The sequence below is a fragment of the Acipenser ruthenus genome, chromosome 2 (assembly GCF_902713425.1).
Source record: "Acipenser ruthenus chromosome 2, fAciRut3.2 maternal haplotype, whole genome shotgun sequence".
NCBI classification, from domain to species: domain Eukaryota; kingdom Metazoa; phylum Chordata; class Actinopteri; order Acipenseriformes; family Acipenseridae; genus Acipenser; species Acipenser ruthenus.
The window spans coordinates 86,190,184-86,206,863 of NC_081190.1; the positions used below are offsets into that span (position 1 = coordinate 86,190,184).

The following is a 16,680-nucleotide window of genomic DNA, read 5'->3' on the forward strand; positions in this document are numbered from 1 at the left end:
CGCAAACTCTTCACTACCTCGCCTCCTTCCCCACCCACCCCGTCCTCTGCTCACTCACTCCCCACCACCCTCTGGAATCCCTACTATTCTACCCTCCTCACCCCTCTTGGACCCTGATCTTTGCACTCTGCTTCAGAGCCATAAACCCACCACGTGTGCTCTGGACCCCCACTCACCTCTTCCAGGCTGCTGCCCCAGCTGTACTATCTTTCATCTCCTCTCTTCTCAACACCTCTCTGCTCTCTGGCTGTTTCCCCTCTGCATACAAACAGGCCTGCATCACCCCCATCTTAAAAAAAAGCTCCCTTGATCCCTCATCTCTCCAGAACTACTGTCTCCTTTCTCCCATTCCTCTCTAAAACCCTTGAGTGGCCAGTACAACGCCAACTCTCTGCTTTCCTGTCAACACATTCTCTGCTCGAGTGTTCCCCTGGTACACTCCACTGTAAATGCTCTTCTCTCTGTCACTGATTCTCTACTCTCTGCCCGTGCCGCCTCCCTCTCCTCTGTCCTAATTCTCCTCAACCTCTCTGCTGCTTTTGACACAGTCGACCGCTCTATTCTCCTGTCCTCCCTCGCTGACCTGGTACTCTCTGGCACTACTCTTGCCTGGTTCTCCTCCTACCTTTCCGATTACACGTAACGGGTGTCCTGGCGTGGCTCACCCTCTGTCTCTTGCTCTCTTTCGACAGGTGTCCCCAAGGCTCAGTCCTAGGACCCCTCCTGTTTTCTCTCTACACCCGCTCCCTGGGTCCCATCATCCCCTCCCATGGCTTCTTGCATCATCTATATGCTGATGATGCCCAGATCTTCCTCTCCTTTCCCCTCTCTGACCTCAAAGTTTCCTCCCGTATCTTGACCTGCCTCTTGGCCATCTCCTGGCTGCACTCAAACTCAACCTCTCCAAATCTTGAATCCACAACCCTCTCTCTCTCCTCATCCACCAAGAGCCTCTATGTCACCCTCGACCCCTCCCTCGCCTACTCTCAGCACATCTCTACTCTGGCATGCTCCTGTCGCTTCTTCCTCAGCAACATACGCAGAATTCACAGCTTCCTCACTGACTACTCCAAACAGCTCCTAATTCAAACCCTGCTACCCCCCTCCACTCCCCCCACTTCCAGAGCTCGCTCCTTCTCCATCCTTGCCCCTCAGTGGTGGAACAACCTACCCACAGATATCAGGACTGTTAAGTCCCTGTCCACCTTCCGGCGCCTCCTCAACACACACCTGTTCAGACAGCATCTGTAAACCTCACAACTATTGACTATACCGGCACCCAATTGTACCAGTACTTGCACTGAACTGCTCCATACCTTGCTGTATTCTACTACTGCTCTCAATTATAATTACTTCCTGTATTTGACTTTACTATAGATATCCATATTCACGTTTTTTGTAAATGCCCTTATTTGAAATCTTATAAGCAAGTACTTTTAATATAAGTTAACTGCTCTTAGTCGAACCCGCTGTTGCATGTAATTATTTACTGTATTTTCTATTTTTTGCTCTTATTTGAATTTGATCTTTTCTGCTACTGATTTTATTGTACTTTACAACTGCTCTTGTCTGTATTGTGGTATTCTCTAATGTGATATTCTGATATGAGATACTTCACAATGTGACATTTTGTAATGTGATACTTTGTACTGTGATATTTTGTAACAATTGTAAGTTGCCCTGGATAAGGGCATCCTAAGAAATAAATAAATAAATAAATAAATAATAATAATAATAATAATAATAATAATAATAATAATAATAATAATAATAATAAAGGTTGCATCTTTGTAAATGCATATGTATTTGATGTTTTATTTTTTCCTCAAATTGAGGGTGGTAAATTTGGGCTGCGTTTTAAAGGAAATGATGGAATACGGTATTGGTGCTAAAATTAAAAATGTTATGAGCATTTCTTACCTGGGAAGACAGTTTCAATGTACCAGGTCATCACTCCATAAAGAAAAGCATCGAAAAACATGATGTATATGGAGGTAGTGAGGTTGTAGTTGTCTTCCTCTATAGGACTGGAGAGGAGATTGTTCCACTGAATCCCAACCCCCTGCTCTTCAAAGAGCGCAAAATACTCACAGCCAAACCCAAACGCCACTGGTGATAACAAACTCTGAAAGAAAACAACAGACAAAAGAAAGATACACAATTTGTCATTGAACAGTGAAAAAAAAATTCCCCCTTTGCAAAGCTTGAAATTAAAAATGCAAAAATAGTTTAGGTGACAAAATAATAATTACTTACAGCTATGACTTTTACAGTAACGCCCACGTAATCCTGCCAGGCTACACACAGCACGTAGGGAAGGTAGAGAGTGAAGTAGATGATGCCTCCACAAGCCGCAGCCATGTTTGCCCTCGAGAAAATTGTGCTTATCAAGAAGCATTGCATTATGGTCACGACAGCAAAGGTAGCGAGAAACATAAAAACTACACTCGGGTCACTATAGGGCAACAGGTTTCCTTTCTGCAGAGACAAAGAAATAAAACAAAAATACATTAGTAGAAATTATTTTTTTCTGATGAACTGAAGTTTTGCTGGAAACAAAAAAAAAAAACATTGGTCTGGCACAAAACTTTGAAAATCCAGACATACCTTGAGTATGAAGACCAAAAGTGAAGCACTGATAAGGAAAGGAATCAAGCTGCTAATGAACCAGCTCAGCCACAGCATGCCATTGTCCAATCCCATAATCCTCATTGTCTCCTTCAGACGAGCTTCCTTCTCATAGACTATGCCTTTGATAATGATAGCCACTGAGTAGATCCAAGCCAATATCATGAAAAGGGGCAGAGAGCGACTCATCACTTGCAAAAACCTGGATATGAAATAATTGGTTTCAAAACAGTTCACCCTTGTGTTTCAACAGAAGCATTTCAGCTTGTAGTTCCCAACGAAGGTGTTCCTTGTACATTTTCTGTGAAATCCAATACATTTTCACACCTAACGCAGATAATGAACTTATTTGAGTTGCTAAAAGCAAAAAAAAGTATTTTTTTAAGTTTCTGCTTTTTTGCATATATGTAAAGTTGTTTTGGGCCCTATATGTATAAGAAGATTAGTTTCTGCTGAGCATTTAAAATGAATCCTGCAAAAACACCTCTTGGCGCATGAAAATTCTGTTCTGTGTACACTGTTTTAGCCACTTAATTTGGTAACTTGAGATATACTTGCATTGATGGTTTAAATTGTATTAAATAATACTTGTATACTGTACGATCTTTTAACTTACATGTCATCCACATAACAGGGGTAAGGCATCTGCTGTATATAAACTCCAGTTTTCTTCTCTGTGCCTGTAACAGCTCGGATGATGCCCTGTTCGATCACATCCTGAAGGTAAGTAAATCCGCCCCAGATATAGCGCATGTCTTCAAAGGGATCTGCCCTCGGACCAGGGTCCCAGTACCTTCAGAAAAAAAACAGGGTCAAAAACAACATATTGATTGAATAATGACAAAAGTAAGGATTTTGCCTCCCTGGTATGCATTTTAAAATGTCAAAAGAATCCATTTGTCATCCATTTAGAATCTCCTTTAAATACAACAGTTGAATGAATGGCCAGTGAAATTATAGCTAGATGATCTCTTCCCTAACTAAAGATGAAAGTGATGCATGTGCACAGGTAGTGGACTACAATACCACTTCCCTTCGTATTATATAGAAATGGAAGTAGAATGATCGTACCCATCTTTAATCTTGTTGGTTCTCTCCACATTGTCAATGTCCATTCGGATCTTGTAATCCACATGCGGAGGCAAGTCACTACTGTTCGATTCTATTCCAGGAAATACAATTCCAGCCCAAAATCTTCTTTCATCAAGCAGCTTCATGGATGTGTTTATTAATCTCTCCTCAGTGGGAGCAGGCTCCAGTTTATCCAAATTCACACACTTTTAAAGAAAAAAAATATATAACATTCATTTAAAATGTCTAAAACTAATAAAATCATATATTTTGTTAGCATATTTTGTTAATTTGTCATCTCTGATAATATTTCTTGACTTAGAATGACCATGTGTACGACTTTCAGATAGAAAAATGTTAGCCCTAGTGTAGCAATTGTTAGTAATTTATATTAGCAGTAGGTCATTTTTACAGGAATTATTTCAATAGCTCTACATCCTTTGAAACCAACCTTCACCACTGGAGGCCTAGCATTGCATCTGGCTTAGGTCAGCAACAAAATGGAGTTTGGTAAGCACTAATTTCTTTCTAACTGCCACAAATTAAACCAACTTGGAGACTGAGCAGGTGACCCATCTAAGGCAGGCTTAGTGCTTCTTGCTGGGCCTGTGCTAGTGGATAAATAGAGAGCATTCTGGTTTCCATGGCTACTAACCCAGTATGGTGTAATATGTCTGTACTATTGTATATACCAACCTCCATGAAGCGTGATATAGTTAGAATAGCATGGTCAGTCTCGTTGAAAACATCCCTCCACGTGTACACTGAACCTCTAGTTTTCTGAGAATCTTCAGAGCGCCTTGATAAGAAACTGGAAATCGCTTTCACAGACCAGCCAGTGCCATTTAACTGTGCATCCAAGAAACTTGAACTTGCATTGTTCTGGAGAAGAGTCTGGATTCGGAAAAAGAAAACATATCTATAAATATAACACTATGAAAAATACATATTTAAATTAACCATTCAGTTATCAGTGTGTTTTAAAAAAGCAAAGCTTCTGAAAGTGTGAAGCTTTAAAATGACTGGAACTAAAAAGTAAGTATGTACAGCACCATTCCACCGGGGGGGGGGGTTATTAAACCTGCTTCTCCTAATTCCAAGTGACAATTTCCACACGTGAAACAAGAAGACTGCATATGTATACTTTAGTCAAACCACCCTGCAAACCCACATCCTGTATACAAACTTTGCTGATGTTATGAAGGTCTCTTAAACTGACACAAGGACGTAACCCAATCTTAATAGTACTATAGGTCAAAGCAAGAACTGAGATAGCTGCAGCTGTAGGATTGGTGAATGGTACCACAAATAACATTTTGACATTTGTTTTCACAAATTGTATCAATGGTATTAACCAATAAAAACATTTTAATCCATTGCAATACAAGAATGTGTGTTAATGTATCAGGGCCACGGTTCAATATTAGTTTCAAAACCACTATGTTGTCTTTGTTGGTAAAGTGATGTGTGGCTAGGGATTATTTAGGGTAATACAATGGTATCATATATTGTTTTTTTCCCTCTTCCGAATTATAATGAAATTTGAAATATACAGTTACCATATTATTATGAACATCACTAAAATGTCATGCTTGTTGTTATTATTTATTTCTTAGCAGACATCCTTATCCAGGGCAACTTACAATTGTTAGAAAATATCACATTATTTTGACATACAATTACATTACTTTTGTACACATTATTTTGACATACAATTAGCCATTTATACAGTTGGGTTTTTACTGGAGCAATCTAGATAAAGTACCTTGCTCAAGGGTACAGCAGCAGTGTCCCCCCACCTGGGATTGAAACCATGACTCTCTAGTCAAGAGTCCAGAGCCCTAACCACTACTCCACACTGCTGCCTGTATCATAATAGATTCTGTGTGTGCTATACCTGTCAAGAAAACAAATATTAAAGACAAAAACCATGACACAGAAATAATGTTAGGTCTTTCTCTGGCTATTGATTACGGTGGAGAATTCACAATGAAAGCCAGAATCTTGTTGAGCTTTGTGAATATGTCTGTGTGGGGTCCCCGAAGGGCTCATCCAGTTAAAGCGCTGTCGCTGGGAGCACAGGATTAGTCACACAGCTTGGATGGCGCCAGATCATGTCCGGGCTGTGCAAAGAGGCTGAACTTTTCTGGGGACTCTGAAGGGGGCGTCACATTGGCTTTTACACTTCTGGGGTGGGGGGATGGGAAACCGGAAAGGACTGCTTCTCCTCATCGCGCCACTGTAAATATGTCTATGAGCTGGCAGCAAAACCAATTATGGTTCTCTATTTTCCCAGTCAAAGCACTTGACTTACCCGAACGAGATCCATCTCCTGGCTGCGTTCCATGAATTTCCAGACCTTTGGTTTAATCTCGTCCCACAAGCCGCCAAGATCTCGAAACACACCCAGTTCCTGAAATGTCTTGTTAACCTGGGAGAAACAAAAGTGGCTCATTATCCCATTGAAGTCTCACAGAAACTTCAAAAGCTTTTCTTTATAAATAGAATGTTCATCTAAAACCCCCATCTTACTAATGTGATCTTCAGTAACTGTATGATCAAGTAATTCAAGTCAGTTTTATAAGGCAGTCAAAGTTTAAACCTTTAAAACAGTAAACACATATACAAACCTCAAACAATATAGTATTTTATTTAATGTTTAACTGAACATGTCCAGTTTTATGGATCTCGCATTCATTTTCACATTGTTTACAAAAGTTATTTAATAACTGATAGAATCCTGATGCACTGTAAATCACTAATTGAGCAGTGTGTCGAAAAATGTAAACTGTGAAAAAATACAAAAGTAAAATCTAAAGATATATAAATACTAAATCACTGAAAATGTGTCTGACAGTTTAACCCTCTATGGTATGGTGTATGTTTAAATATACGCATTAAAAACTATTGTTTTTAAAGGCTTAAATAGTAAGTAAGATACAAGAGGACAATGTATGTTGTAAAAAACACATGAAAGATTAGACCAAACCAGCAGATGGCGCTGTGAACCTCAGGCTCTACTTAGAACATAAGAAAGTTTACAAACGAGACGAGACCCATCTTGCTCGTTTGGTTGTTAGTAGCTTATTGATCCCAGAATCTCATCAAGCAGCTTCTTAACAGCTTCCTGACATCCCAGGGTGTCAGCTTCAACAACATTACTGGGGAGTTGGTTCCATACAGGGACGCCGAGAGCCGTCATGGGCCCCAGGGAAGGATTGGTATGTTATGTCCCGCTGCCCCCCCCCCCCCCCCAACCCATGGTACTACATTCATCCGACTTTGTAGTACACTGTAGTCTAAACCAAGCAATGATACTTGCAATCTTTGCAGTGTCTGAGGAAGACCATTCAACCGATACAGTATTTTGATAATGGGTTTGAAGGAAACTGTCAACAACACATAGAAATTTCAATATCTAAATTAAAATCTGCAGCAGGATAGTTTACTTTTTCTCAAAGTAGTTATGTTGAAGTTATTTACAGTATTCAAACTTTTTTTTTAGGTAAAAGTGAATAAATATTATTTTTTGTACAAACTCCACGTGTAATAGTCATTAATAGGAAGCTTTCTTAACATTCAATAACATACATTTTTAGCATAAACTACATTTTAATGGTGTTGCTGTACACTATTTTATTTATCGCGTGCCAAAAATAAACCACTCATCTCTGCTCTTAACTAATAGCGAGTATTGGTAAATATATTTGTATTTTAAGCGATACAACGGATCATTCTCTAATTGTGTTTACCACCAACTGAAGAAAGTACTTTATTTATTTTACACGATACAATTTTTCTAACAAACTGCTGCACCACATTGTTTTGAGCAAATTATAGATCTTAATAATAGAATAATTCATACTGTGGTTTATATTGTGCTTTAGGGTTCTTTTAAAGTATTTAAAAGTCTTTAAAAAAATACATAAAATTGCTGTGCTTTTTTTTCAGCTTTCTGGTGTAGTAAAATATGAAATGTGAAAGTTCAAATCATTGTGTGAAAGGAAGTGTTTGACAGCGGCTGGATACACAATCATTACACAACAGAAGCACATCGGCTCGGTGTGCAGTACTGGAGTTTTTCTTTTTAATGTGGTGGTGGGAACGCAAAGGGTCTTGTGCATGGCTAGTTGTTTTAAAATATTTTATATATATTAAGAAAAAAGTTCCCCCTTCATCGGGCCCCTCTTTGAGGCGTTGGGCCCCCCTTCGAGGCGTTGGGCCCCGGGGAAATTTCCCCGTCCTCCCCACCCTCTCGGAGGGCCTGCTTCCAGACCCTCACAATTCTCTGTGTAAAAAGTGCCTCCTATTTTCTGTTCTGAATGCCCCTTAATCTAATCTCCATTTGTGACCTCTGGTCCTTGTTTCTTTTTTCAGGTCAAAGTCCCCTGGGTCGACATTGTCTATATCTTTTAGGATTTTGAATGTTTGAATCAGATCACCGCGTAGTCTACTTTGTTCAAGACTGAATAGATTCAATGCTTTTAGCCTGTCTGCATATGACATGACTTTTAAACCTGGGATAATTCTGGTTGCTCTTCTTTGCACTCTTTCTAGAGCAGCAATATCCTTTTTGTAAAGAGGTGACCAGAACTGAACACAATATTCTAGGTGAGGTCTTACTAATGAATTGTAGTTTTAACATTACTTCCCTTGATTTAAAGTCAACACTTCTCACAATATAGGAGCAGTGTGGAGTAGTGGTTAGGGCTCTGGACTCTTGACCGGAGGGTCGTGGGTTCAATCCCAGGTGGGGACACTGCTGCTGTACCCTTGAGCAAGGTACTTTACCTAGATTGCGCTAGTAAAAACCCAACTGTATAAATGGGTAATTGTATGTAAAATGATTGTGTAAAAAATTATGTAATTGTATGTAAAAATAATGTGATACCTTGTAACAATTGTAAGTCGCCCTGAATAAGGGCGTCTGCTAAGAAATTAATAATAATATATCTGATCCGAGCATCTTGTTGGCCTTTTTTATAGCTTCAACAGATTGTCTAGATGAAAACATTTCTGAGTCAACATAAACTCCTAGGTCTTTTTCATAGATTCCTTCTTCAATTTCAGTATCTCCCATATGATATTTATAATGCTGATTTTTATTGCCTGTGTACTTTACACTTTTCTCTATTAAATGTCATTTGCCATGTGTCTGCCCAGTTCTGAATGCTGTCTAGATCATTTTGAATGACCTTTGCTGCTGCAACAGTGTTCGCCACTCCTATTTTTGTGTCGTCTGCAAATTTAACAAGTTTGCTTACTATACCAGAATCTAAATCATTAATGTAGATTAGGAATAGCAGAGGACCTAATACTGATCCCTGTGGTACACCACTGGTTACCTCGCTCCATTTTGAGGTTTCTCCTCTAATCAGTACTTTCTGTTTTCTATATGTTAACCACTCCCTTATCCATGTGCATGCATTTCCTTGAATCCATACTGCGTTCAGTTTGAGAATTAATTTTTTATGCAGGACTTTGTCAAAAGCTTTCTGGAAATCTAAATGAACCATGTCATATGCTTTGCAATTATCCATGAAACAACAAAACCGCTTGACTTCTTGTTGTGGAGTGGTGCGGAAAACTGAAAGGTAAGCTTTTAATTTTTTAAAGAAAAAAATAATCCTACAGCTACGATGTTGTGATTTTTTTTTTGGGTGCTGAAGATATTGATTGTATATATTTAGGGTTTCTGTTTTTTGGGTTTTATTAATTGTATTTCATGGTGCTTATTTTTATCTATTTTCGAGTTTTATGTAAATAGTTTTTTTCGGGGCTTTCATTTTTGATATACTATGTGAAATTAGTATTTTGGGTTACTTTCCAAACTGCTTGATCGTTTTTTGTTTTTCAAAATATGTATTGTAACTGGACAGTACTTGCACACTTAAGTTGTACCTTCTTTCCATTGCTGTCTTCCACAACGAAATCCCTATGGTCACGGGCACATTCTTCTGGGGTTTTTGTGTGTAAGCATTTTTGTACATTTCGTCACAATTCTGTTCTAAATCATCTGTATCTTAACTGTAATACAGTGAAATCCTGCTAACAAGCCTCCATCCTGATTGTAATCTCGTTTTAAATCTTGCAAGCGTAGTCTCCAATAGAAATGTAGGAATCTGCTGTCATTCAGTAGTTGGGGCGGGTTTAAAGTATTGACAATGAATCAATGATAGATGCAAGTCAGGAAGGCGGGACATTGCCCAGCAGCACTGTGAAATGTATTTATTATTATTTTTGTAGTAGGTTTTATTTTTTTTTTAATGGGAATAGGGTAAAGTCAACGTGAATTGAGTAACCATTTCTACAGTTTTTCCGGTGTTTTCTGGTGTTTATTAGCTATCCACCGATTTCATTTTCTTTGTATCGGGGGTGTTTTATCGGGTTTTATTGGTTAAAAATGAAAATCAGAAGCCCTATGTGTATATATATATATATATATATATAATTATTATTATTATTATTATTATTATTATTATTATTATTATTATTATGTAGTATTAGTGATGCATTACTAAGAAGAAGAAGAAGAAGAAGAAGAAGAAGAAGAAGAAGAAGAAGAATGCACCACTAATACTAAATAATAATAATAATAATTTGGTAGTAGTATTTATTATATGTGTATTGTAACACTTGAAATGTATTTGCTTACGATTGTAAGTCGCCCTGGATAAGGGCGTCTGCTAAGAAATAAATAATAATAATAATAATAATAATAATAATAATAATAATAATAATAATAATAATAATAATAATAATATTTTCTCCAGCTTTAAAAGTAACGTCCAGTTTATTTATTTGATAACAGATTCTAATATATGTGATGGCGGTGAGAATGAAGACATCAGCCCTTCCTCACAGGCACATGACCCAGCAGACATAGCATGTACTCAGTCTCCTTGATATGACAATGAACAACCTTTGACATTCACAGATCTTACAGCAAGACACAAAAAAATCAGCTGTAGATGATGTTGATTTGAAACGTGTGAAATGGCAAGTTAACAGGTCTGTGCACTTGCGGAGCACTTTGTGGAAGCATATCCAGAAACACATGTTGTAAACGTACAATGTATGTTTAAAAATACATGTTCATATTTTAATAATAATAAAAAAACATATGGCCTGATTCATGTTTCTGAGACCTAAATCAATCAAAAAAATGTTCTGTTATATTTTGTATAGTGTGTACCATAGAGGAGAAATGGCAAACACTAGAAGGTCTGCATGTATAATCTACTAACAGTACTTCTATAGCCTTTGTTTTATACTGTACATTTAACAAAAAACACACCGTCCCATAAAAGCTGTAATTTGCAATTACCTCGTGAATGATTCTTTGTGTGGCTGGAGTATCTGGAGTGTAGAGAATTTTACCAATGAGCAGAGGCTTCAGTGCTCTCCAGATCATTCTAGAGATTGGGCTGGATTCCAAATTGTTCATCATATTATTGCAGTAGGGAGCTAGAGGAAAACAATTTATAAAATTGAGTTACAGTTATGTTTCTTGTGTTGTCTCTAAATGTGAGGTACAGGGGTTAGAACATGCATTCATCACTATAACACTGAAATGCTTGTCTGCTTGACTTCGTCTCGACTTTGGAAATGATTGTGTGTTTGAAGTTGTGGATAAGGTAGAGGGGGCTGGAAACACCTGCATTCTGTTATGGTTAAATGGGCTGTCCCTCATTGGATAGATTCATTTATTAGGCAAAGAAACATCCCTGACATCACTGCTGAAAACCAGTTTCAGTCACAATGAACAAGGTTGTTTAGTTTTTCAGACTGGGAAATCAATTAATCTTAACATAGCACTATACATTCGCTCTCTGTGCAGCAAGTATTCGAATCCAAATCTTTGAACACTGCAGACTTGTATTTAGGTCTAGAAAAGAGAACTCCATTCAAAACCAGTAAGCTAATCAAATAAATTCTAATATTATATTGTGAAGTTATGTCTTAATACATTTAAATAACAAGTGCATTGTATACTGTACTTACTGGATGAGTTGTCATAAAAAGAAGTCTCATCTTCTGTGCTGTTTCCCCCAAACAGTGCTTTGTAGTTGTTGTCCTCGTACCAGTTCATTGACTTGATCTTGAGTCCACCTCCTTCTGGGTGACCACAGACAATCCTGGACACAGCCTGGTACATCTGTCTTGGAGATCCAGTGGCATTCTCGCTCAGGAATAGGATCTCATTCCTCATGTCATTCCAGCTCTTCATGGTGGACAGCTACAAAGAGACCAACGGTAAAACAGTAAGGGTCTGCTAATGAGATTCAAGCAATAATAATGGTTGGAAACCACACTAATTGTTCTCCAAAAACGCTACATGTTTGGAGACTGCAGACCTCCTGTCATTCCTGTGCCGAACTGTGTCAAATTCACATATGTACTTTTTTCCTAAATATATTACTTATCATGTATGGGTATTTGTTCAAAATTCAAAAGAATAATCTAATATTTCATTTAAATTAGCTGAGAAAATGTATAATTAGTATCATGTCAAAGTAAATAAATGTAGCATGAGTAAAATAAACCCAGTACCCCATCAAATGGCCAAAGTAAAATTAATGTATACATTGTTTTCCTTTGCATTACATCTGTTTGATAGTCAGATTCATAAATTATATTTCAGGAATGAATACGAACACGGATATTTGTCACCAAATTAATCAGCTGTTTAAATATTTCCCTGCATTAAAATAAATAGGATGTATATAAGTTCCTTGCTGAAAATTGGCACATGTGCTTATTTTACAGTTTCACAATATATGACTGTGACAGAAATACAATGATTCTTGGTTGTAAATCTCACTGCTGACCTGTGAGGGTGCTAAGCAGCGAGAACAGAGTTCTTTGGACGGGCTGGTCTGACAGTTCTTTCCCAGGGTCGGGAAGTCAGCCAGTCTGGATGAAGCGAGACTCTGTTGCAAGAACGCATTGACCCAGAAGGGAAACGACGTGGCAGCCGCAGACTGGAGAGGCGGTTGCACTCGTTTACCAAGGGGTCATGTGTGACGGCATAAAAGGGGGCGGAGAACCGCAATCTGTTCCTTAGTTTTGGTTTGTGTTTGTGAACCGAGAAGGACTGTGAGAGACCCCGTAACCACTGTTTGAGTATCGTGAGTGTTTTGCATGTTTGTCTTTGTGTAATTCATCTTGTTTGTAAATCTCTAGACTGCTAACACAATTCCGGAGCTGTCCCTGAGGGCCAGCACAAAGCTGGAACAGCACGGCACTACTGTCACAAAATAAACTGTATCACTCACCATGAGCACTACTGCACACACCCAGGACTGGTGACCATGTCGGTATTATTGTGTGGCAGATACGTATTGTTTATTGTTTAGGGTCTAGAAGCCCATTATTGTCTACCTCGTGCAGTACACACTGCTGTGTATTGCCGGGGGATTATTGTTTATTGGTCACCAGACGTGGATAAAAATAAAGTGCACTTTCCAAACTGGATTACAAGGCTCTGTCTGATTAATTGCTGCACTGCATCACTTCTGCACCTGTTCCCACTCAGCCACTTTGTCACAATGACTTACAGCTGTAGTTTCACATATTTTTCATACAAAATATTTTCCACAAAACTAAACAATACATAACAAGTAAACACTGAAAATACTAGCTGTGTAGGTTTTCCTGTAAAATGTTAACAGAGAAACAAAAACACCATTTGAAAACAAAATGTAATCCCCAGTTGAAATTGCCTTAAGGGAAAGTAAATAAAGGAACTGTAAACAAACTGGTCAACAAGGTTTTCTAGTTAACAAGGAAAAATCTAGTAAACACACAGCAAGGAATCTACCTTTTAATGTGAACATGACTGTGATTGTCTTTAGTGAATTGCTATACATGTTTAAAGAAAGACATGAGTAACTTTTTGGTACAGAAGTTGACAATATTGGACACAAAACAGGTTTCCTTGACCTGCTCACAGATTTTAATGAATTCTGGAAACATGCTTTCTATGATTATAATCTTCGTTTCAGCATTGTGCAAGACCCTCACAATAGGCAAGTACGGACACTGAGCTGCATCTGCCCCACAGTGAACTGATCTAATAATCCGCCTGACAATCTATAGAAAAACATCTGCTAGAACAAAAAGTTACTATCGGTCATGTTACAAATAAGGGATGTTGTTTATATTGGTGTGCCTCAGAATGATCCTTCTGCAACTGTTGCCCAAAAATGCATAGTGCTCAGCACTGGGAATTAGTCAGCCAGATTAGCAATTTTACTGTCACATGGTATCAATTATGTTTAAAAGAGCAGCAGTGATGTAAGGGGAAGCCACTGTAATATGATACCCAGGCGCATTCTCATGCAAGCCTACTCTTTTTTTTTCTTTTTTTTAAGCCTTTTGTTAAAACTGTATTTTATTATTTGTTCTATTTCAACTGGTTCCTAATCAGGAGTTTTTTTTATTATTATTATTATTTTTAACAGTGCTTTTCAGTCTCAACAACAACAAAAGATGTAACAACGTTTGTTAAAGTCATTTGAGATGAGGAATAACCTGAAGTGCCCTCCCTCCCACAGGAACTGAAAGGTTACTTTAGTTCATTGCTGAAGCGCACAGCGAGATTCATTTTTAGACAGACGAACAGAGAAAGGAAAACACAGGGGTCTTTGACATAATGATCCCCTTTTCAAGACTGTGCTGTCTAGTCAACAGCTGATCAATGTAAATAAAAAGTAATTTTGACAAATAGACGGATACATACTCTGCATGGTAACACGTTCAGCACACGCCATGCATTTCTATCTTTCTAAGTTGCATACATAAGCCTTTCACCACTAGCTACTTCCAAGCTCTTGTTTAGTGTGCAGCCCTTATTGGCTGTACTTTCATATACTAAGTGATTGACTTCAGAACTTGTGGCACTCCTGACCAGGGTCTGCTTGAAATGTTTTTCTGCTTTAAACTCACAGTCCTCTGGTTTAGCACTAACAAGCTGTGCAAGACCCAGTGCTTTTCTGTACTCCCTTGTTGGAACCAACAAACAATGCCAGTGATGTACAGTGCCTATCTCCCACTATGGACACACATTACAGAGTACACCATGTCCAAAATCCATGCACAACAACAGCCTAAACATGCTCAAGCTTCATCAACACCAGGTTTTCCTAAGATACCTCAGCCTTTCAAGTATCGGCACTGAAATAGTTGTTTACCATGTCCTACACTCAGGGCAGCAGTGTGGAGTAGTGGTTAGGGCTCTGGACTCTTGACTGGAGGGTTGTGGGTTCAATCCCTGGTCGGGGAAACTGCTGTTGTATCCTTGAGCAAGGTACTTTACCTAGATTGCTCCAGTAAAAAACCCAACTGTATAAATGGGTAATTGTATGTAAAAATAATAATGTGATATCTTGTAACAATTGTAAGTCGCCCTGGATAAGGACGTCTGCTAAATAATAATAATAATAATAATATCTCTTCAGCCAAAGAAGCAAGCACAGTAATGTAAGAAATTACAGGCTGTTGGAGGAAAAACAAAGTGGCAAAAATGGCATTCACTAAATTTGGCTCTCAGATTGTGCTAATGAAAACATCTCAAATATATGACAATGTGTTTGCTGTGGTGTATTTAACATTGGAGCTAGCAGAATGAACACGTTGCAAATTAAACTTGTTTTTACTGAAAAATAAACGGTAACATGCAATCATAAGAGTTGTCTGTTACATGCTGATCAGGACTTGACTAACGCTAAGCATGGGAGCTGCAGCATGCTGCTTCCCATATTACAACTGTGCACAATTAAAGCTTCGGTCACCAATTCCACAAACATTTTTAGCCAGTCTTGTGTTTTAGGGGCCTTGATGCTCCAAAAGTACATGTTTTTTCTTGTTGCTCTTGCCTTGCTGTGAGCAGTGCTGAAATAAATCTCTTTCACTGCACTAATGGAGTACTTTATCAGACACTACAAGCAGACTAGCACATGCTTAACCATGCAAAAATGTGTCTGTATTCACCATTAATACCTTTATTCAAAAATGTCCCTGTGGGAGGAGGAACACACTCCCCCCCCTCGACGCTACACGCCATAATGAGATAGGTGCCCCCTACTACCTTGTAAGTGCCACATACTTAATTGAAAACCTTGCTAATGGTGGTAACCAGACAATAATAAGCATGGAGGGCATCTCCACTCATTTATTTACCCAGGAAAATAATAAAAGCATGGCAAAAACAGACCATGTTAAGTGCCAGTTAATCATGTTTCAGTCAGACCCACAACACATACAATACATTTACACACTAATTAAGTCCAGATGAAACAATTTGTGCAATGGGAACATTCAGGATCTGTAAAACAAGAAATCATTTTTAGAGTACTTTAAACCAATTTCCAGCATTATTGCAGCTGGGAGAGAAGGTAAACTAAAGAGAATGGAGTTTGGGAGAAATACAAGTTTGTTAAAGACATCACAGGTCTCTTTATTTACTTATTTTTATTTATTTAAAATGTTCAGTCCAGGACAGACCCTTGAGATGGAACTTCTTGTTTGCAAAGGTGACCCATCGGGCTACAGACAGGTTACAATTCATTCATGCAATAAACTATATGATATAATATGCAAAAAATTGCTTACCTCAACTACCAGGGTTCCCAGACTCTGCAAGAGGTTTTCTGTGGCTTCCGATACCAGCTGGATGGAATGAGGGTCTGACTTCACTTTTTTCTGCAAAAAGTGGAAAAGAAGCATGTCAATTCAAAAGAAGCATGTCAATTCAAAAGAAGCATGTCAATTCAAAAGAAGCATGTCAATTCAAAAGAAGCATGTCAATTCAAAAGAAGCATGTCAATTCAAAAGAAGCATGTCAATTAGGTATACAAGTGTATACCCTTATTCTTTAAATATCTGTAGTAGTTGTAGGAAAGTGTAGTTTTTAAACTGCAAAATGCTTACAAAGACATTATTTGTTTATTTAGCAGACGCCTTTATCCAAGGCGACTT

General features: G+C 38.3%; 1 protein-coding gene across 1 annotated transcript in view; it reads right to left on the minus strand.

The window, feature by feature from the left end:
- LOC117408622 (phospholipid-transporting ATPase ABCA1-like) overlaps window positions 1–16,680 on the minus strand; it is a 60,685-nt gene that overhangs the window by 24,592 nt on the left and 19,413 nt on the right. The window contains exons 8-17 of the mRNA XM_034013785.3: window positions 16,315–16,404; window positions 11,704–11,938; window positions 11,027–11,166; window positions 6,014–6,130; window positions 4,396–4,593; window positions 3,700–3,905; window positions 3,245–3,421; window positions 2,608–2,830; window positions 2,257–2,478; window positions 1,921–2,125 (exon numbers count right to left, since the gene is read on the minus strand). Coding sequence (XP_033869676.3) covers window positions 1,921–2,125; window positions 2,257–2,478; window positions 2,608–2,830; window positions 3,245–3,421; window positions 3,700–3,905; window positions 4,396–4,593; window positions 6,014–6,130; window positions 11,027–11,166; window positions 11,704–11,938; window positions 16,315–16,404 — 1,813 coding nt within the window. The remainder of the gene's footprint in view (window positions 1–1,920; window positions 2,126–2,256; window positions 2,479–2,607; window positions 2,831–3,244; window positions 3,422–3,699; window positions 3,906–4,395; window positions 4,594–6,013; window positions 6,131–11,026; window positions 11,167–11,703; window positions 11,939–16,314; window positions 16,405–16,680) is intronic.